We start from the raw sequence: 21,926 nt of genomic DNA on the forward strand, positions 1-21,926 counted from the left end.
TCCCCCACTTTCGCTTAGACCTTCTCCCCTTCTTTGTTCCAATATGAGTGGTGTTGAATGGGGGCCCACGGAGAGCTCTTCCTCCACAGCACATACCCGTTGCAAAAAGCACTTGTTCTGTAAACAGCCAAATCAATGGGAGTTTGAAATTAAAAGTACAAGATGTAATTATAGATGTGCGTCAGTCCTCTCATCTGAATGGCCTATTGCAGTAAGCAGGCAACCTTATAATTTTGTCTGTCTGAATGTGTGGTGTGTGTTTGTGTGTGAGGAGGGGCAGGGCGGGCAGGGTGAGGCTCATCTCCAGGCATAATAAACAAATGCATTTCACTGTCAGTGTGTGAGGCCAGCCAGGTTGAGTTCTGCTATTTAATGTTTGCTTTTGATCTCTCTAGAAACAGCCACTCTCGCAGTATGTCCTCCAAACAGGACACAGACTCTGACACACAGGAACCTAATAACTCTAGCTGTAAATCATCTGAGAGAAGCCTCGCTGAGTGCCCCCAACACAACAACTCCGTTGGTGTTGATGCCACTACCAGGCAACCAGCCAAGCCCTCACAGATTAAGAGAAACCTCTCCTATGGAGAAAACAATGACCCAGCCCTCGAGCCTTCCTCTCTCCCTCCTCCTGACCCCTGGCTTGAGATGTCCTCCACCTCGCCATCAGAACCCACGCAGCCAGGAGCCTGCCGGCGGGATGGGTACTGGTTCCTGAAGCTGCTACAGGCAGAAACAGAGCGGTTAGAAGGCTGGTGCCGCCAGATGGACCAGGAGACCAAAGAGAACAATCTCTCTGAAGAAGGTAGGTGTTGTCTAGTGTCCAGAGGCTGACTGGAGTAGCCTAGCAGCTCCTCCCTTGAGAAAGGGTTGTAACTGAGTATTGGATCAGCTTTCTGCAGTTAAATTCCTGATAGCCCCGAGAGAGACAGAACACGGAGATGAGTATGGGACAAGGAGCACTTTTTTTCTTTGGAAAGGATAAGGTAACTTCCTCTAGCAAATGGGGTAAGAAGTAATACTGTGACGCAGTGTGTAAGACTTGCAGGGGATGGTGCAGGTTCTTGGACATTCAAAACTGCTAAAAGCTTAAATGGATTGCTTTCAGGGAGGCTGTGGGATCTTTCTCCCTGCCTAACCCATTGTATTCAAGCAGGCAGGTGAAAGCTTAGCTGGCAGTGGGGCAGAATGAACATGACTTCTGGGCTTGTTTGATCTGTTGAATCTGTGGACTTGTCTTCACAGCAAAGAGGAGGTTTCTTCATATGGGAAAGCTTTGCGCTAAATACACCAAAAGCACATGCACAGGGAACACAAGCCACTTGATTTTATTGGGTTCAGTCCCAGTTGGGTTGTTCAATTATTTTCAAATGAGTTGGCAAAACCTGTGCTTCTTGCAGTGAAAATCATGCCCGTGGTGCGTACAGAGTGACAGAAGTGGGTGACTAGGCTGCAGAGGACAGAATCTTTGTTTTGAGTCTGATATTTTTTTTAATACCTGAGAAAGGTAAAATAATGGTGAGAGTCAGTTATAGCTCAGTGTTGCTGCTAGGGCTTGGGGAGCTAATCTCTAATCCTGTTGCTCTCAGATGCTGTAGCTGCCCAGCTGGACAGGCAGTGCCAGGGCTCTCCCTGCCTCAGGGCGTGCCCTTCTTTTGCCTGTGGCAAGAGTGCTCTGGCAAGGAGAGACACCAAGACCAGTGTGGCATTAATCTGTGACCCCAAAGAGCAATCTCCTGGTAGATTCTGTAACAGAGAACTTAGTGGGTATGGAGAGAGCCCAGCTTACACTTGTCCCACCAAGATTGATAAACATTCAGAACTGATTCAGTAGGTGCAGCAGCAGACCAGAGAGAAAGGGAATCAGTTCATCTCTGTTCACGGTGTAGTTGCATGCACGTGGGTCTCTCAACTGTGCCTTTGGAAGGGGAAAGCCCATACAGTGTTTTTCCATTAATGAGCAGAGGAATGTTGCCATGCCCAGAGGCTTCTTGGAAAACCCACTAAGAGCAGCATAAAGTCCTGGATATTAAAAGCCCTAGCCTGCCAGTATTAATCACTTCTGGTAAATGGAGGTTGGAGACAGTTTTGCCCCTTGCTGCCTTCACCTCGTGCATGAGTGGAAGAGCAGGTTGTGATCTGCAAGCAGGTGCCAGCAGATCTGCTCACTGAGATTGTGCTGGTGGCTTGTCTGATAGGCTGAAGGCAGTTTAAGGTACTTTCTGCTAATTCTGATGTTGTTATTCTCAGTCTGGCCTGCTTTTGACCTGCTCTAGAAGGAGTAATAATAGATGGCAAAGACAGATGCAGATTATAGTTTCAGTACATCTTATTTCCCTGAGAGCAGTTAGTTCCTTGGGGATCTCTGAAACGCCCTTTCTAATGAATCAAGAGTGTTTCATTGTTCCACAAACACTCGTTCATTGCTGCATTTAATAGTCTGTTCAACTGAGGTTTAATAGTCTGTTCAACTGAGGTTGTGTTGGTTTTTTTTGTGTTTTTTTTTTCTCCCCCCATAGTCTTAGGAAAAGTCCTGAGTGCAGTGGGCAGTGCACAGTTACTAATGTCACAGAAGTTCCAGCAATTCCACGGCCTCTGTGAACAAAACTTGGTGAGTCCGGATCTATTTCTTCTGATTTTTGAGAGGGGGATGTATCTGTTTCAACAGCACTACAAGAACATGGTCAGGCATTAACAAGCTACTGTCACTGTAATAACAAAGCTGGTGCAGCTGTAGCCTACAGCCTGACCACCATGCCATGATGCTGATTTAAAATGGCAGCTGAGCCAGTAGGAGGCTGATTGCCTCAACCTCTCTAGTGAACAGGCAGCTCTTGAGCCGTGCTCTGCTCAGGGAGGAGTGTTTGCAATTCCTTTTGGTGCTTACATGAGCACAGGGGAATTTTCTTGAACTGCTGATCAGGGCATGCTGAATACACTGAGTCTCTCTGTGGGTCTGAATTGTCAGTTAGCCATAATGCTGTGTGTCCTGGAAACTACCTCTTTCTTGTTACTTCTGAAGGGCTTTTTGAGGTGAACCACTGAGGTTTTGCCGAATAGGGAGGAATGTTTGGAAAGTCTACTGTTCTTCTTCAAACGTGCTTGCTTTGCATGTAGATTACGTGGATGGTAAAACTGTCCCGACAGGATTGTCCCTCACTGGTCACAAAGCACTGTTTGAATCTGATCTCTTTGAAAGTAATGCAAGGGTTTGCCCTCGCCGAGAGCTGAACAGGGCTAACGTGGGGATGGATGGGAATCTGCGTGGGGATGGATGGGAATCTGTTTTGTTTTTCCCCTCAAGCTTTATCCTGGTATGGATTTTGCAAATCTCAGAGGTGGATTCCCCTTTACTTGCAAAAAAAACTTAGAGAAACTCAGGAAGGAGGAGGGGATGAAATGCTGAGCATCTGCTTGCTGATCTCTGGCTGAGCACAGCTGAGACTAGCAGCACCACCACTAGCTGCCAGGCTTTCAACAGAGCTTTGTGCTGAGTTGCTCAGATCTGATCCCATGCTTTCCTGAGACAATCCAGGCCTATGATGGCAGTTCAGATGTCTCAGAACTGGGAAAATTCTGTTCTTGGAAAAAACTTAAGCGATTTAAAATTTTTCAACCTAGCCTGAGAAATACTGATACTTTCAGACTGGGGGGGCAGGGAGGGGGCATGTAGCAAAGACATTTAGCTCATGAAATACGTTGGCTTCTTTGGATTGCTGTACACTGATGTGCAAGTTCTCCAGGTGTCAGAACTGTGCTTTGCATTGTGTTGTGTCCGTTTCTGTTATTACCCACCCTGAAATCAGGATCTCTGTGTAAGAAACCAGTGTTCTAGCTCTGAGTCACATGCTGGGGACCTTCAGTTGGAGGTTACTGCTGTGGGATTAGTGCTAGCTGAGGAAGCTTTGGGGAGGATGGGAGCTAGTGCTTTCTGCTACAGAGAATGTCTTTATCAGGATGCTTCTTCAGGCTCTATAGGAGAAATACTTCCTGATCTTTGCAGAAATAGTTTTGACCATAAATGATGGCATTGTGTGTCCACATATTTAGGGTTGGTGTCTCGTGAGATGTCTTGACATTTCAGTTGTCAGGCAGGTAGGCTTACAAGGGGTGAATACGTAAGCTGTGCAGACTGCTCTGCTTGTCAGGGGGGCGTATCCTTTATGAAAGGCTTTTTTTATGCTTTCCCTTCTAGAACCCTAATGCCAATCCCAGACCCACAGCCCAGGACCTAGCTGGGTTTTGGGATCTCCTGCAGTTGTCCATTGAAGACATCAGCATGAAGTTTGATGAGTTGTACCACCTGAAAGCTAACAGCTGGCAATTGGCAGAGACACCGGAGAGAAAGGTGAGTGTGGGGCAGTTGAGAGTGGCCGGAGCACCTCACAGACATTTCGGGTATCCAAGATTTATTTCTGTCTGCAAATGGAAGATCTCTAGGGCCTTTTCCATCTTGCACTTGTGCAGTGTAATCTCGCAGCCTTCCAATGCACTGAGACCATTCCTCTTGAGTAATAGTGGAAACAATTTTGTACAAGGGGAAAAAGTGTTACGATGGAGAGAGACTAGAGTGATGAGTGTGGTGTGTGCTTAAAGCAGTGGTACAGAGGCCTCTAGTGTTACAAGCACTGTATGAATAGGTATTAAGTATTCCTGGTGTCTAAGTAGTATAAAAAACACCTACTTGAACCTTTCGAAAATGCAGCACAGGCTGTGTCCCTGGGCCAGGCTGCCTGACCAGACACGAGGGTAGGAAGGAGGACTATGGCTCTGGGCAGGGTGGCATATTGAAATTTTGCGGTTCCAGATTAAGTTCATGCTGCCTGTGCTGTGCTCTGACCTATAGTTGGGCCAGACATGGTCTGCAAACTCTAGTCCACTTTGCAGAAGGCCTCAGTGCCATGAAATGCAAAATGGCACATTTCTAGAAATTGGGGAAGCTGATTTTGATGAATGTCTTGCTCAAGAACTGCTCCTGCTGCTTCTACCTGACACTCTACCTCACTGCTTAGTCTGTCATGCCGTGAGAGTCCCCGCCGTATCACAGAGCAAGCTTCTGTATGTGCATTTTTATTTTATGTTTGGGTTTTTCCTTACTGTCTCCCTAAAGGAAGAGAAAAAACCACCCCCTCCAGTGCCAAAGAAGCCAGCCAAGTCCAAATCCCAACTGAACCGGGACAAAGTCTCTGATTCAGACAAGCAGCGCCAGGAAGCTCGCAAGCGTCTTATGGCAGCCAAGCGGGCTGCCTCTGTCCGGCAGAACTCGGCCACGGAGAGCGCAGATAGCATCGAGATCTACGTACCCGAGGCACAGACCCGCCTTTGAGCAAAGGGGCAGAGGAAGGAACCGTGTGGTTTTTATAAGTCATTAAAAAGGAAAAAAAAAGGTTCTCTCTAAACTAGTGTGATTTATTCAGTCTAGAGACAATGAGCCATCCTTGAAAAGGGCTCCTGAGTTGGCTTTTTTCTCTCAGCTTTAAGTAATGAAGATTTTAAAAAAAAACAAAAAAAAACCAACAAAAAAAACACAAACAAAAAAAAAAAAGAAAGAAAAAAATACCCCTTGTTTTCTCACTGGCTGTGGTGTTGCTGAATGGACTGAACAGACTCCTGGAAACTCCAGCCCCTCAACTTGGAACTTCAGTCTTTTTACTTGTTCTATCTAATGAGAATTATTAGCTTGTTTACAAGAAGAGGACAAGAAAACATGAAGCCTTGAGCACTTGCCATGCTGTGTTCTTCCTCCTCCTCAGTTCTGTTCTTCCTTCTCATTCTTTATTTTTTCCTCCTGCTTCCTTTCTCCCACCCTTTGCATGGCTTCGTTTACCGTGTTAGAAATAACCTCTCTTCCACAGAGCTCCTGAAGAGAACACCCATTCAGTGTGTACTACTGTTGCACTCTGCTAGCAAGCAGCCTTTCTTGGGGTTTTTTTTGTTTTCCTTTTGATGGGGATATTGGGGTGGGGGGAGGATGGGTGGGCAGGGACAGGGCAGTGGGTTTGTATTCCTCTGTTTTATTGAAGTGAGAGGATGACAGGGTCTGTGGAATGTAATGCAGAGTTGTTGAAATGCAGCCCAGAAGCAAATGTGCAATAAGCTGGCAAAGGGAGAAGGGACAGTGCCTGGCTGGCTGATTCCCGAGAGAACAGTACCCTACTCCAGGCACAGGAGGGGAGCTGAAGGACCACAGAGCAACTATGGGCATGATCCACACACGCTTCACTTTGATTTTTCTCCTTTTTCCCTTTACAAAGTTATTTTCCTTGAATTGCTTGTTGAGAAAGAAGCTGCTACACTGGGGGACCTGTTTCAAAGTGGGCTGGGGAAGGTGGGGAGGGCTGGGGAGAGTGTCATGGTATTTCAGGGTGGGAGGACTGGGTTTTGTACAAAGAGGAAGGCACAGGTAGCTGGTGGTAGGCTGCCTGCCTGTATGTATGTGTACATATGCACATATACACTTAGTAGTACCTGTACATTTAATTCATACACACGTATACATGCCCATACGCACAGTGCAGATGGTGTACTAAAACCACCTTGGTGAGAATGGGCATATGTATAGCATATATTTTTACATGTACTATATCTAGATGTGTGTAAAAGTGTGTGTAAAAATATATACCCTGTGTGTAATCAGATGACTATTTTTTCCTTATCTCCCTGCTCTCTGGGTAGAGGAAGGATTGCTAAATATTTTTTAGCCCATTTTCCCCTTTGTAAGTCTCCTTTTCCATCTGGCTTCTTGAAGTCAGAACTGCCACCACCTAATTCTTTGCCACCCCCTCAGAATAAGCATTTGGCCCCATCCTGAGTGATCTTGCTGGGGATTTTTTTTTTTTTTTCTTCACTTGAATGAGTTGGGAGATTGTGTGCTACTTTCATGGGCTGGGGGTAGAATCCTAGAGAAGTTTCAGTGAGGGTGTTGGTGATCCAGAAGGCAAAAAATAAATAAAAATGAAATCCTGAATGATGCCTGAGTGACCATTGTATAGTGTCCAGTGTTGTCCGTGCACAGGTGCTCTCAGATTTCTGCCTGCCTACCGTAAACTCTCAAACACGGAATAGATTCACATCAAAGCTCGGCCATAATGTAACTCAAATTTGGAATTGGTTGTGATCTTTGTGGGTAGAGACACTGTCAGGTTTTTGGGGAAGATTATAAAGATGCAGTTTTAGAGATCTCTATCACTGAAATTGGGAACACCAGGAAAAGGTGATTTTAATTTTTTTTTTTTTTTTCTAATTTACTCTTCCAAAAGTGGCTGCTGCTGGAGAGCTGGCCTGGAAGGCTGCTGTCTCTGGGGCGGGCAGTCTGTGGGCAGCAAATGAGTTGTCAAATGATCTTCAATCCCCTGGGCTGGCATCGCTCTTCATCCTGGGTGGTGGGCAGCGGCTCTTCATCCTCGGGGTCCTCAGGGCGCGGTGGGCAAAGGGGGTGTTCGTGCGGCTGTTCCGTGCGTGGGGTCTGGGGGGAGGCTGGGGAGCAGAGGGGAGTGTGTGTGCCTGCCTGACTCTCATTTTGTTTCCTGCTGCCTCGGAGGAGAAGAACTTATAGCAGCAAGGACAGCTGGCTGACTTACCCTAAAATAAACAATGCAGTCTGGATTTACAGCTGCCTGCAGTCTCGCTCCCTCTTTATTCTCAGCAGTAGTATCTGTGACTGGTTGGTAATGGGACTAGTCTGTAAGCTGGGACTAGTGTGTAAGCTATTGGCAGCCGGGGTGACTCCAGGCCGCAGCAATGGCGGGGCGGGCCTCGAACGGCTGCGGGGCAGCAATGGCGGGGCAAGGGTCTTGGGCGGAAGTCACACCCCTCCTGCAGCCCCATAGGCCACTTGCCCAGGAAGTCCCGCCCCCTCAGTCAGGTAGTCTGTGGGGATTGGCTGGCAGGACCACTCCCCCCCCCCCCCCCCCCCCCACTGTGATGTACCTACGAGCCCATCAGAGCAGAGGGCCCTTCCCCTGCTTTTGATCTATCTTATACCCGTGGGTTTATGACTGTATATTGCATCTCTACAGCTTTATAAATGTGCGTGTCAGAATCATCTAGGATGGAAAAGACCTTGAAGATCACCTAGTCCAACATATTAAAATATATATGTCTACACCTATTGAGGTATCTGAAAATACATATTTATACATGCCTTATAGAAATAATTCTATATATACATACACTGCATAGAAATGTGTGTATTTTTATACCTGAGCAATTTGGGGCCCAAAGAAAGCGAGCATCCAATCACGGGGCTGCCTGAGAGCACGTGGGTATGACGGAGCCAGGAGGTGGGTGCCAGCCAATCACGGGGCGGTATGACGTTTAACAAAATGGCTGCTCCCTGCTCTAAAATGGTGGGTGAAACAAAATGGCTGCCCCCTGTGCGGGTAGGGGGTGGGCCTTCCCTGTCAGATGTACACCTCGGCAACCCAGTAGGCGGGACGGCCGGTCCTGCCAGCCAATCACGAGAGACTCCGCAGTTGCTGGGGCCAATGGCTGCTGAGACTGCCGGGAGGGGGTGGGACTCCTGGTGGGAGCAGCGGGCGGGGCAGCTTCCAGCCCCGCCCCTGAGGCCGCTGGGCGGTGTGAGGGCGGGGTGGCGGGCAGGGAACCCGGCAGCACCCCCTGCCCGCTCGGGGAGAGCAGCGCCCAGGCCGGGCTTCTCAGCGCTGGCGGGGACAGGCCTGGCCCCCGTAGTTCTCCTCAGGCAGCAGCGGCTGACACGACGGACCGAGCCTGCCCAGTGGCCTGGGCATCACTGGGGCAGGCCCCGGCTGAGCCCGCGCTGGGGCTTTGCGCCAGGTTTGTGTCCTGGCCTGAGAGCTGCAGCAGGTGGGGTCTCGCCAGTGGCATGAGAGCCGCTGCTGTGCCCGCTGTGTCTCCTCTGGGCTTCGCTGGGAACAGCTGCCTGCTCTGCGGCGCCGATCTTCCTGTGAATGCCATGTGTGCCGCTGTCGGCAGGACGTCGTGACACCAGCTCAGCACTCTTTGCTCGAGTCCAGCACCCCAGGCAGCACTGAAACTGGAGGGGCTATGGAGCCAGGCTGGTGCATGCCCTGAGAAGCAGTGCCAGGGGAGCATCTCCCGGCATTATCCAGGTAAGAGGAGCACAGCAGGAAGGAGGGGGTTGGTTTGTGCTGCTGCTGACCACACATCCCTGTGGGATCGGAGACCCTTGTGATGCATAAATTTACCTTCCGGTTGCGCTGTTTTGGGGCACAGCATGACGCCCTGCACTGCCTCCTCGCCCCAGCGATGGGGGATGCAGCAGCCAGGGAGGCTCTCCCAAAGCCTTATCCCTACGTGGGCATTTTCAGGGCAGTGTTGGCTGTGGCACGAGAAATACGAAAGCATCACATTAACGACGTTTTTCTGAGCTCAGTGCAATGGCTCATCATGCCCGGGGAGGGGGGGGGGCTGCAGGACTGGTGGTGGTCAGCCAGCAGGACCCCTCCCAGGAACACACATCCCGGCTGCTGCCCTTGGAGGTGGTGGCCGGGGGGGGACAGAGCTGAGCCTCACCCCAGGTAACGCCGCCTAGCGCTGTGCTGGAGGGCGAGGATGCCAGCTGTCCCCCCAGCACTCTCCTGCGGGAAATGTCTGCCCATCGCCCCATGGCAGGGTGTGCTCCTTCCCCATGGAGGCGAGTGCAGGTCCCTGAGGCTCTGCCCGACTTGCCTGCAGGTCCCCAGGGCCTGGCCAGGGTAAAGGCATCTCTCTGCAGCTCAGAACCCTGAGGTGCTGCTTGAGGCCACAGAAAGGCAATCAGAGCTGGGGGCAGGCACCAGCTGTGTTTTACCCAGCCATGACCCCCGCTGCTGTGCAGACCATCACCCCTGAGTTGAGCTGGCAGTCCCCTGCCCTGGCTGAGTCCTGGCTCCAGCCCCTCCAGCCCCCAGTGCTCACCATGAGCACTAAGTGCCAGCAGCCCACGCAGCATGGGGGACGCCCTGTTGCTATTTGTCACCAGAATTGCCATGGGGTTTCCTCTGAAGCTGCATGAGTGCATGAGGCTGGGTGCTTCCATCCTTCCACAGCCCCTGCCCAGTGCCAGGGAGGGTGCAGAGACCCTGGGGTCACCCTACACCACAGGGAAGCCAGGGGTGATGGGGCTGCAGAGGGCTTGAATAGGTGCTGGCCCCAACTCTAGCAGATACCCATCTCAAGGGAGGCAGGGCATCAAGCTGGCACAGAGACTGTAATCCTGAGCTGGCGCATGTGGAAGGCACTAGCAGATGAAACATCAGAGCACACACTCCCAGCACACACAAGAGGCTGGCCAATCCCCAGGGTGGTGCAGGAGCAGGCACAGCAGCCCTGCAGCGCCTGTGCTGCCCACGTCCATGCTGGCAGTGCAGCAGCCCGTGGGTCCACAGTCCTGCACTCTGTGGCAGAGCAAGGCTGGCTGGGGCTGCTGCTCCAGGAAGAGCTCTGCAAGACCCCTGCCCACCTCACCGGGTTCCTGACCCCAGAAACCATGTGCAGTAGAGCCCCACTGAGCTGCTTTCTTTTTTCCTTTGCCAAGGGGCTAGCAGTGATGCTGTCTCCCTTTTCCAATGCCAGCCCAGAGGAGGGAAGACAAATGCATCAGCCCTCTGCTGCTGCCAAACGCCTTCTGGCTCCCAGACACCAAGATCAAATGCTGTGGGAAGTGAGCACATCGTAACGTCAGACCAAACGATGGTGGGGCAGGCGCAGGCCCGTGCCAGGCACTGGGCCCATTTTTTTCCACACCCAGCAATGTTCCTCAGACCTCTTAAGCTGCTTTGGCTGAGTGTCAGGAGGTGGGGGCTGGTGGTGAGGGAGAAGCAAGTGAGCCACCCACAAATGACATAGTCCAGTCTCACACAAAGTTCATATTTAAAAAAAAAAAACAAAACTAAAAAAACTTTTATTTGACAACAGAAGAACAAACAAAGATATTTACAGTAGTTCTTTTGCTCCGTAAATTTCATTCCAATAATCCCTGCCCTCCCCACTCTTTCTGGTCCATCCCTAGGGCAGCAACACCAGTCCCTGGCACAGGCACAGCTGTAGCACTCCTGCCCTGGGGGAGGAAACCACTTTGGTTTGACTGGGGCAAAATAAGGGGAGGAGACTAAAAAGCCTCACCCTTCCCTGGGGGAAGAAACAGAACTGCAGGGGGTGACTGGGCAAAGGGCTACCTAGAAATAAGGGAGGGAGTCCTAAAACTCAGGGCTTTCCCTATAAAGAAAGCAGAGGGCAAAGGCTGGACATAAGACGAGGAAGGGGATGTTCACAGCCACGTGGTGAGCATCCACCTGGAGTGGTGCATCTGCCCAGCCGGGCAGTGCCGGACCTGGAGCCATCCCTGCGCCGCACAGGGGCACCTGCCCAACACGACACACTGCTGACAAGCCCTCCCGCAGCCCCCGCCAGCCCCCGGGAACTCCGCTCCCCTGCCACCATCTCGCTGAAGAAAAGTCAGCCCCCAAGATCAGTGCTTTTCCCTTCCATGCCCCATCATCCCGCAGCGTGCTGCTCCCCCAGCACCGCTGGCTCCAACCACTGCAGAGCACCAGATCCTGTGGACATTATTATCTCTAGTCATGCAACTTAATAATCAGGCTAATTACCTAGGATTAGTGTTTCTCAGGATAGATAACATAGGTGCGTACGTATCGCTATTTAACTTACATTTTACAGTGAAACAGCAGTATCTCAGTCCCAGGACCAGCACAGCACCCAGGCTCAGTGACAGCAAGCGATGCCCAGCCAGGAACAGCCCCAGAGCCCCAAAACCCACCACCAGGCCAGGCTGGGGGGGCCCAGCCAGCTCCCAGCAGACACCAGCTTGTCACTAGAGGTCCCCAGCACCGCACAGCCAGGCACAGCCCCACTCAGGCCCGGGGAGCAGGAGCAGGAGGGAGGGGACAGGGCAACGGGACTCCATCCCTCCATGTTCCCAGGGCTGATGAGACAACTCAGCTTTCCAGGAACCACGGGCTGCAGGCCACGAGCACCGCACTTGCAGAAGAACACGCATGCCTATGCCCGCAACACACCTCTTTCCAAATGTTTTTTTAAAAAAAAAGAAAATAAAGAAGTTGGATACAAAATTTCACAGTCTCAGCTTTGCGTCTGCCCCCAGCAGCAGCCTGCTGTCAGCGTCTCACAGGCTCTGCAATGCGCTCTCTGTTCTGGGACACAATGTGCACATATTCAGCAGGAACTCGAGAAACACGGGGAAGTGGTGGAAATGCTCATAGAAGAAAAAAAAAATCATATAATAAAATCACAATTAAAGGGAAAATGTTTCAACAAAAAATTGCTAAACAGCACCATAGAGATTTCTGCTGGCAGCATCCATAACACCCTAAAGCAGAAGAGGAGGGTCCCATGTTTTCCATGTGAAAAAAATGCCACAGACTTCAGGCTTCCAGTTCATCCGTCCTTTGCCCTTCCCCGGGCAAGGCAGGGCTCCTGGCCAGCACAAGGTACCAGAAAGGCCCTCCACAAACAAAAGGGGAAAAAACCGGGGGGAGGGGCTAAGAGATCAGAGATTTGGGAGAAAAAGCTTTTCATCCATAGTCCTTAAAACAGACACCAACTTTAAAAAAAAATAAATTCTCTCTTTCTCTCCCTGAAGAAGCGGTGTTGGCTGGACCCTTGTTTACAGGAGAGAGAAAAAGAAGTCAGCAGGTTTTCCAAGGGGAGCTCCGCAGTAACCGTCAGCCGCAGCAGGGAGAGGTCAGTCAAGCTGCAAAGGTCTTTTCACAACGGCCCGACGGCACCATCCTCGGTGGCAGGGGCAGCAGGTGGGGGCATCTCCCCAGCGAGAGGATGGCAGGATGGGACAGTCCTTCCTCTCCCACCGTGGCTGACACAGAGACCAGAGCCCCCCGGGAGGGCAGGAGTCCGCTTCTGAGATGAGCTGGTCGGGGGGTGCAGGCAGACGGGTGGCAGGAGGCCAGGAGGGTCCAGCACCCCCAAGGAAGGGCACCCTGCGGGACCTGGCCCAGGGGGTTATTTGGAGACGGAGGCTCCCGGGGGCTCAGTCTGGGGGGAGAGGGGCAGCTGCCCGCCCTGCCGCTGCGACTCCAGCTCGGCCGCCTTCTGCAGCGCCACCTCCACCAGCAGCTGGAAGCTGCTGAAGTCGTCGCCGAAGAGCTCGGGGGGCGTTGGGGGCGGCGTGTTGAAGAGTCCACTGGTGGGGCTGGCCGCCTCGGCCCGGGCCAGCAAGGTCACGGTGCTGCCGGTGGCACCCAGCGGGGCTTTGGGGTCCGGCTCCGCTCGCGGCGGGCCGGGGGGCTTCTCCCACTCGGGGCTGTGGGCGCTCACCACCGTCAGGTTGCTGCCCAGCGCTTGGGCGGGGTGGCACAGTACCTGCGGGCACACAGACATCGACAGCACCTTGGAGGCCCCCGCGGCCGTCACGGGCGGTACCACCAGCACGCTGGAGCCAGCAGCAGCCCCCCGCGGCAGGGCCACGTCGCCAGCTTTGCCCCCTCGGCGGGAGATGGTGAACTGGTTGGGGTCCTTCCCGTCCTTGCGCAGCATGTCGGGGAGCAGCCGCCTCCTGGCGTTGATGAACCAGTTGCAGATCTGGGAGGAGAGAGGGAGGCAGGGCTGTCAGCCCCAGGCTACCACGCACGCACGGCGCTGGCCCGCAGCCAGGCCACCAGAACCCCCGCCCCAGACCCAGCAAGCAGCGCCCGCCTGCCCCAGCCCCACAGGTCTCCCCCCTCCCCAGCCCTGCACCTCCTTCCCCATGGGGCTCCAGAGAGGCAGAGCCACTCCTGGCAGGGGTTGCCCAGCCACCCACGGAAACCCCAACGCCGGCTGCTTCCTGCCTGGCACCGCCTGCCTGGGGTGGCCCCTTCCTCCCTGCACCCCTGTCCTGGCTGCACGCTCCCACCCAGCCCTGCCAGCCCACCCCGGTGGGGACAGTGCGTGGCCACCAGCCCCCCGGCACTGACTCACCACGCCAGCACGCTGAACAGAGCCTGGGCCAAGTCACCCGTGAGCCAGAGCAAGGCTGCAGAGAGCCGCTGGGGCTGCCGTGGCTCTTGAGCAGTGCTGCCCGCTTCCCAGGGAAGGGTGGGCTCAGCACTGTCCCCCCACAGCAGCCCCAAAGTCCCGGCAACTGACTGCAGGTCAACAGTGGGACAGCAGCAGGGATGGAAAACCCTAAAAGCCAGCAGCTCGCAGGGCTGCAGCCCCCATCGCCTAAGGCAGGGATTGCGGCGCTGCATCGACACCTTCCCGTGCCTCCTGCCAAGGAGCGAGGTTACAGCTAACTTTACAGGCTCTTCCAAACATCTGCACGCCAAAGAGGCAGAGCTCTGCAGCTACACCTCTGGAGCCCTTCAGAAACACAGCGGCTGTGTATTGTTTCGGCATCTTTATGTAAAATGCTACATTAAAATAACTGCCTTCTTCCTAGAAAACAATCAGAAGAGAATAAATCTGGGAAAAAAAAAAAAAAAAGACTGATCTTTCCTACTCAAGTGCTACATAAGGTCCCCGAGGAGTGACCTTACCACAACTTCCAATTGCAGCAAGATCTCAGTTGTCCTTTTTTTGTCTTTAAGACAGTATTTGGCATTTAACACCCTCAACATACACCAGTCTCACCCCCTTTTCCCCTCCAAACACCCTCCCTTGCAAACCTTCGCCGAGCCCCCTCGACGTGATCTTGTGATCCCACGTCCATCAACTGCTGTAATCCCCAGAGGGCTGAACTCCCAACAAAAAGTCCAACTAACTCCACAGCACTGAGAAGCCCCCCAAGATCCTGCCGGTCCCCTTCCAGCATTCCCTGTAGAGAACGCGGCACGGAGACAGGCACATGCAACCACTGGTGACACCACAGGACGCCGCATGGCGTCACCCACCTGGGGAGCTGGGATATGCCTCGGCTTTGAAGCAAGCAGCTTTTTTTTTTTTTCTTTTTTTCTTCTTTTTAAACATGCCCATCACTTGGCCCCACCACCAGCGCACACATCTGCAGCGTCTGTCCCCACCACCGCGGCGAGAGCAGGGAGGAGAAGCCCATCCCCACAGGAGGGCACAGGCTTGGGAACCTGCTGCGGTGGGGGAAGCCTCACCAGGAGCAGGCACCACTTTCTCACCTCCCAACTTTCTGCAAGGAAGTCACATGGCTTCCCGCCCTCCCGGGAGGCCCCAGGTTGCTGCACTCCCCATCCCTGGCTGCTCCCACCTGGCTCCAGCTCCCCAGGCCACCGGACTGGGCAGGGGGATGCACAAATAAACAACCAGGGGGTGTCTGGCCAGCGGCTGCGGCAGAGCCCTGTGCCTGAGAGGCTCCTGGGGGGGTGGATGGGCACTGACCCCGCAGCCACTCCAGCCTCGCCGTGGGGTGTCCCACACCTCCACCCCAAGAGGCTTCTTGTCAGATAGAGCAGCCCCTGTGGCACCCTGCTGCATCACCTCAGACTGACAGAAAGCCCTCAGCCAGCCCCAGGAAACGCCACCGGGCTGGGACCCCCTGCCTGGGCAGTAGAGGGGCAGCCTCCTCACCAGGCACACGCTGGCTGCAGGAGGTCCCACGGGGCGGGCAACAGCCGGCACGCGGCGAGGCCACACCTCAGGGCAAGCCCAGGGGCCTGCCAACACCCTCCCCGGTCCCAGAGAGCTCAGGGCACGGAGAGCCGGGCACCTGCTGCTCCCACTGCCACAAGCCCTGGGGTAAACCCCCACGTGCCAGACACCACCGTGCCAACCCCAGTCCAGGACAGACCCAGACTCCCAGAGCCCCAAACCCACCGCTGCTCCCCTCACCACTCTGACTCAAGCCCTCCCAGGACCACCAGCCTCCCCCCAGAGCAGCTGCCCAGACACAAATCCATTACACAGGCAGCATTTCAGGAAATACATTAGTATGAGAACGTTTGCCTTACCGGCCAGGAAGAGGAAAACCAGACGGCCACTGCCCACACACCAGCGCGTGGGCCGTGGCCGGGATGGCTGGCCAGGACTGCGCTGAGCCAGAAAGGGAAAGGAGCCAGAGGTGCAGAAGAAGCCTCAAGGAGACGAGCTCAGCTGCGAACCTGCTGGCCCTCGCCTGCTCCCCTGCACACAAGAGCTGCTTCCCTCCCCACTGTGCCCCCAGAAACAGAGCAAAGACCCCACTCATCTCCCACCCTGCCAGGCTGGGAGAGGGGGGACAGGGCCCTGGGTGCACAGGGGTCCCCCTGCCTGGAGGCTGCGGGCCTTCACGTGGCTCAAGGGGACAGGCAGCTGCAGGCAGGTTCTCCCTGCCACCCTACCAGCAGGCAGGGGGAAAAGAAGGAAGGAAAAGCACCGCTCACCCACTGCTAGCCAGGGCTCCCTGCTGGGCACCCACCACAGCACCACAAGGAGAACATTAGCCCACAACCCAAGCAGGGTGGGGGACTCCTGCCCAGGAGCCCTCAGCTGGCCTGGGCTCCCCTTAATGTAACTGGTGTAACTGGTGCCAGGTGGGCCAGGCAGTACTTAGTGCTGCTAACTGCCCACCTGCAGCCAAAGCCCAGCTCAGCTTCTCTCTCCTAGGACGGCTGGTCCCCTGTCCAGCTCTGTGTGTAGGGGGGTGGTAGCCCTGGCCCCTTTGCTGGGGGGTGCCCAGGGAAAAAGGATAAAGCAGCACCCCCTTGAAACCCTCCCACCCGTGGCAGCTTTTACTAACAACAGGTTATAGCTTAGTTCGTCCCCATCCCAGTTCCTCTATCCTCTGACTGGCCAAAAAACTGCTCCAGCACGGCCATGACACAGGTCCCTGGGGCTCCAACCTCCCTCAACCACATGCAGGTGGCTTTGCTTCCCTGCTTGCTGTTCCCTCCCTTGCCTCCTCGCTGCCCTTCACAGGCAAGTGGTTCCAGCGTGCTGAGTCCTTTGGGATCTTCAGTGGGGTTCTCCCAGTCCAGTGTCCCCAGCGTGGGGGGGACTGGCTCCTACCTGCAGCACAGAGAGGCTGGTCTGCCCCGAGAGGCTGAGCTTCTCCTGCTCCGAGGGGTAGGCATTGAAGCGGTGCTCGTACAGCCAGTCCCGGAGGATCTTCACCGACTCCTTGGGGAGATTGCCCCTTCTCTTCCTCTTGTTGGACAGCGAGGGGTCCGGGGATGTGGCGCTGTCGTCCTCCCCGAGGTCGCTATCCGACATGGTGGAGCTGCCTGCAGACCTCTCCTGGTGAGAGCCTGGCAAGGGGGGGACCAGAGAGCAGGATCAGGCGGCGTCCCGGCCGGGGTGGGGGGCACACGCAGCCACATACCCCCCCACACCGCCTCGAACGTGGGGGGCGGCTCACCCCCTCCTCACCCGGCCGGGGAGGGGGATAATCCAGAGGCAGAGGCCCCCCCCGGGGGCAGGAGAAGCTCCAGGCACCGGCAGAGACAACAGCCCACCCCCCGGCACTTGGCTTTGCCGAAACAGAGCCCCTGGAGGGCTGCGGAGACTGCCCAGGCGTGAGCCCCGCGCACGCAAGCGGGGTTCAGGGGGAGCCCCTCGCAGCGGGCAAGAAAAAAAAAATAAAATCAAGCATTTTGGGGGGAAAAATTAAGAAAAAAATGTTGGCAGGAGAAAAAGGCCGGGGCTGGAAAGTCGGAGTTGCTTCGGGGAGAAGGAACCACGCGGGGTCATTGTGCGGCGGGGATGGAGGCGGGGGGCGGCGGGGGCGACTTCCCCGCGCTGCTGTCACGGGCCGGGGGCTCGGCTCGGGGGTGCGGGCCGGGCCCCGCCGCCCCCCCCCCCCCCCTTCCCCATCGCCCCCCGCCGCCCCTCCGGCCGCAACAGGTAGCGCGGCGCCGGGGCCCCTGCCCGCCGCGGACACAAAGCCGGGGGAAGCGGCGAGCCCCGGCCCCCCCCGCCGCCGCCCGGGGAGGCGAAGGAGAAAGAAAGAGAAGCTGGAAACTCGCCCGCGGCCCCGAGCCCCGCAAACGGCCCAAACCGGCCCAAAATAGCCCCGACCAAACCAACAACATCGGCCAAGTTCGAAACGACGCGGAGAAGGAACAAAACCCACCGAGCGCGCCCACCCGCGACTCCCACAAACTTTTCACGCCGGGGGCGGCTCCCGGCCCGGCCCGGCCCGCACAAAGGCGGCGGGGCCGCGCTCGGCTCCGCGCTGCTCCGCGCCGCCCCGCGCTGCCCGGCCCGGCCCGGCCCGCCGCGCCCGCACCCGCCGGGACTCCATGTTTGCCGCCCGCCCCGGCTGCGCTCTTACCCCCGGGCCGCCGCCGCCGCCTCGGCCCTTGCATGGGCCGCCCCGGGGTCGCGCCGCCGCCGCCGCTCCGGTGCCGGTGCCGGGGGTGCGGCGGGACCCTCCCGCGGCGGCGGGGCGGGCGGCCGAGGCGCAGCGAAAAGTTTTGGGTGGGCGGCGGTGACAGATGCCGAGACAGAGTTCCCTTTGTTCCCGAGGAGGCAGGAACTCGGCCGGGCCCCCCGCCCCCGGCCCCGGCCCGCCCGCCCCCGGCTGTCACCGCCGCGGCACCGGGCAGCGGGCACCCGAGCCCCCGCCCCGCCGAGCCCCGGGCCGGTACCTGGCGGCGGCGGCACCCCGGCCCGGAGCGGCCCCGCGGCGGGGATGGGGCTCTGCCCCCGCTCCCGGACAAGGGGCCCGGCGGGAGGGAGCCCCCGCACCCGCCCGGCCCCACGGGCTGCGGAAATGCCGCGGTGACCCCCCGCCCTGCGCGGAGCTGCACCCCGGCACCCGAGCGGGGGCACCCGCCCAGGGACACCTCTGCAGGGGCGCCCACCCAGGGACACCTCTGCAGGGACACCCACCCAGGGACACCCACCCAGGGACTCCCACCTGGGGACACCCACCCAGGGATGCTCACCAAGCCAAGCACCCACCCAGGGGCACCCACCCAGGGACACCTCTGCAGGGGCGCCCACCCAGGGACTCCCACCCAGGGACTCCCACCTGGGGACACCCACCAGGGGACACTCACCAAGCCAAGCACCCACCCAGGGGCACCCACTCAGGGATACCCCTGCGGGGGCACCCATCCAGGGACACCCACCCAGGGACACCCACCCAGGGACTCCCACCTGGGGACACCCATCCAGGGACACTCACGAAGCCAAGCACCCACTCACGGGCACCCACCCAGGGACTCCCACCTAGGGACACCCACGCAGGGACACTCACCAAGCCAAGCACCCACTCACAGGCACCCGCCCAGGGCTTCCCACCTACGGACACCCACCCAGGGATACCCCTGCGGGGGTGCTCACCCAGGGACCCCGCACAGGGACACCCACCCACGGGCACCCACGCAGTGACACCCCCACAAGGCACCACACAAGGACCCCTGGTCATGTTAAGGCTGAACCCTGGAACTGAGCACCGAGGGGTTCCTGGTGTCTGCAGGCAGGGAACAGGCAGGCACCGGCTGCAGGGCCAGGCTTGGGATCAGGAGCTGCTGGGGCGGGTGTGGGTGACAACCCCAGGGACCTCAGACCACCCTGCAGCACCACCAGTGCTTCATTTGGTGGCTTTTTGACTTAAAATGGGAAATCAGCACCTCAGCACGTCACCGCTCCTATGAAAGTATTTCAGAGCAAGGATGGTGATCGAGGGGGCACCGGGTGGACCTTTGCCATGTCCATTGCCAGTGGGCTGGGCGAGGTCTGGGAGGCCTCACCGGGCTGCCCCTGCCCTCCCTGCGCCTCTCCACTGCAGTAGCAGAGCCCAAGGTCACCTTTGGAGTTTTGGAGACCAAATCGCTCTGCTTATGCGCAAGCACGCTGCTGGTCCCGGCTGTGGCTCCCGTCGGATTTCCCCAGCACGTGCTCGGTGCCCTTCTGAGGCGTGGGGCTGGGTCACACCTTCACCCTCCGCCAGACGGTCAGGACAGGCAGGTGAGCAGTGCCGAGCCCAGAAGGGACCGTGTCCATCGCACAAGGTGGGAACCACAGAGAGAAGAGCTGCTCTGAGCAGCGGTGCCACATGCCGTGGGGTGGCACCCTCTGGGCTGCGTGATGACGTGGTGGGAAACGCAGGCTGATCCCTTCCAGCTCCTGCGATGGAGAAAGTGCTGCCACGGGAAGCCGAGATGACCCTGTCCAGTGGCCAGCCCGGAAGGGTGCTAGCAGAGAGACCCCCCTTTTGGGGATGTCCTCTCTGGGATGTCCATCCCCCCTCTTGGGGATGTCCACACTCATCCTTGCCAAGCCAGGCACCGCACTCGTGTGCATCCCACCAGGGACCCGGCACAGCAGCCCAAGGGTCACCGGTCCTGCTCCACCTTTCTCCACACCGAGCTTGTCTGCAGCAGGTGTTTGATGGCACCCTGGTGCAGGAGCCAGCCCTGGGGCAGCTCTCCCCTCCCAGGTTCCACCACCTTTGTGGGCTGTGCTGCAGCTCCCCTCCCTCCTCGCTTTTCTGCTTGCAGGGAGAAAGATCCGTTCAGGTATTGAGAAAAGCTGCAAAAAAGCTTCTTTTATGGTAGGTTTTTGGTCCGTGCAAAGCAGATTGTGTGGTGCACTAAAGGATTAAATAGCAAAAAGAGGAGAATTCCTTAAAGTGTTTGTTTAGTTGCTATGAAATCTTTAAGGTCCTGAGGGAAACTGTAGCCCCATGTTGCTATAGCTCCGTTAGTGCAGATGCAGTAGGGGCTGGTGAACCACAGGCGAGGTGTGGGGCCAGCCCTGGGTGCAAATCCTGTCTGCTGCAGGTTTCACCAGGGCACAGGGCATCCCCTGCCCCAGCCAGCCCTCTCACACGAGGCTGGCTCCCGCCAGCAAACCAGGGTGCAGTCATCCTGCCTGCTCTGCTCCTTGCCTGGGTGCCCAGAGGGGAGGGGGGGCACTGCAGAGCACCCCCGGCCGCCCCGCCAGGCTCTGTGTCAGCTGCCGTGCTCAGGCAGGACTGTCCTCCAGAGCACTCTGCTTTTGCTCCTACCCTTTGAAAAAGGCTGTATTAGTCTTCTTGAGGCAGTTGGGAAATGGTCCCTGGGCTCAAATACCTGCCCAAGGGCTGGGCCATGAGCCCTCCTGTGCTCCCTGGGCTGCAGATACAGGTAGTGTAGAAAGAGCTTTGGAAAAATCCCACTGGGTGCCTGGGTGCAGCGTCTGGGGAGCCTAAATCCATGGGCAAACCCAGCCTGGAGCAGGAGCCAGGGAGCTCCCAGCTGGTGGGGAATTAGGAGCCCTGTGGGGCGAGGGGCCAGGGCAGGGGCTGTGGGGCATCTCTCTGCCTGCTCTCACTAAGGGCTTGCCCAGGCTGACTCCCTCGACAGTCGGCCCTGCATAGTCTGGCCGGGCCCATTGACATGATAATACTATTAAACTTCAGCAATTTGAAAAACAATCAGCCAGAAAGAGCTCGAAGGGGGATGCTGGAAACCCCAGGCAGCCTCCGTGGGTGTTGACCTGTCCCAGGCAGTACTTCCTCCACCCTTTGCCCACCCTTTGATATTTCACCTGGATTTTTGACAAGAAAAATTGGATTTGTGGTCAGCTGTGCTGGCTGCTGGCTACAGCCCTGCCCTTGGGGCTCGGGTCTGGCTCTCCAGCAGTGGGGGTCCTGCTCCCCGTTCAGGGCCACCGGACTCCCAGCAGGCTGGGATTCCCCCAGTAGGACTGGTCCTGTGAGTGGTGTTTTTTACTGGTTCACAGCCTGCCTTTGCTCTGCAAAAGCCAAGGCTGGATGGCCTTGAGCTGGAGTCATGGTGATGTTAATTAGGAGGGAAAAGATAGTGGGTGTTTGTCCTTCCCCTGCTCAGGGATGGCGTGGGAGCCTCGGGCTGGTGTGCTCCTACATCCACCGCCGGCAGAGCCTTAAAGGCAGGTTTAAAGCTTTAAAAGCGATCCTGGTCTGCTCAGCGAGGAGCCGGACGGTTGTGTTAAAGCGCCAGGCTGGGCACTGACTGGGAACAAGTAGCACCACAAAAACACCCAGGGTTGGACTGTTGGTGCCCCAGCACGGCGGTGCAGGGCTCAGCCCCAGTCAGCTGGAGCACGAG

The 21,926-nt window shown here is 56.6% G+C and overlaps 2 protein-coding genes across 6 annotated transcripts in view; one reads left to right on the forward strand and one right to left on the reverse strand.

The window, feature by feature from the left end:
- DLGAP4 (DLG associated protein 4) overlaps window positions 1-6,967 on the forward strand; it is a 153,100-nt gene extending 146,133 nt beyond the window's left edge. For 4 of the 5 annotated variants that reach the window (XM_074842793.1, XM_074842794.1, XM_074842795.1 and 1 more), the window contains 4 exons: window positions 396-805; window positions 2,520-2,611; window positions 4,196-4,348; window positions 5,111-6,967. In XM_074842793.1, coding sequence (XP_074698894.1) covers window positions 396-805; window positions 2,520-2,611; window positions 4,196-4,348; window positions 5,111-5,326 — 871 coding nt within the window. In that variant the 3' untranslated portion in view covers window positions 5,327-6,967. Of the gene's footprint in view, window positions 1-395; window positions 806-2,519; window positions 2,612-4,195; window positions 4,349-5,098 lie in introns of all 5 variants that reach the window. The other variant, XM_074842796.1, reaches the window with a different exon arrangement.
- Window positions 6,968-12,981: 6,014 nt separating this feature from the next.
- Window positions 12,982-18,348, reverse strand: TGIF2 (TGFB induced factor homeobox 2). Its single transcript, XM_074843151.1, has 3 exons — window positions 18,179-18,348; window positions 16,915-17,153; window positions 12,982-13,560 (listed from the first exon to the last, which is right to left on the reverse strand). The coding sequence occupies exons 1-3, from the start codon at window positions 18,210-18,212 to the stop codon at window positions 12,982-12,984; spliced, it is 852 nt and encodes a 283-aa protein (XP_074699252.1). The 5' UTR covers window positions 18,213-18,348.
- Window positions 18,349-21,926: the final 3,578 nt, after the last annotated feature.

Source organism: Strix aluco, chromosome 17, assembly GCF_031877795.1.
Source record: "Strix aluco isolate bStrAlu1 chromosome 17, bStrAlu1.hap1, whole genome shotgun sequence".
Classification (NCBI taxonomy): domain Eukaryota; kingdom Metazoa; phylum Chordata; class Aves; order Strigiformes; family Strigidae; genus Strix; species Strix aluco.

What these genes read in the sequence shown, in the direction of transcription:
- TGIF2 (XM_074843151.1), bottom strand. Translation starts at nt 18,212, where the DNA reads ATGCAAGGGCCGAGGCGGCGGCGGCGGCCCGGGG. An exon ending in GCGGCGGCGGCGGCCCGGGG is followed by an intron (nt 17,154 to 18,178) that starts GTAAGAGCGCAG and finishes CCCCCTTGCCAG; the next exon opens with GCTCTCACCAGGAGAGGTCT. An exon ending in CCAGCCTCTCTGTGCTGCAG is followed by an intron (nt 13,561 to 16,914) that starts GTAGGAGCCAGT and finishes CTCTCCTCCCAG; the next exon opens with ATCTGCAACTGGTTCATCAA.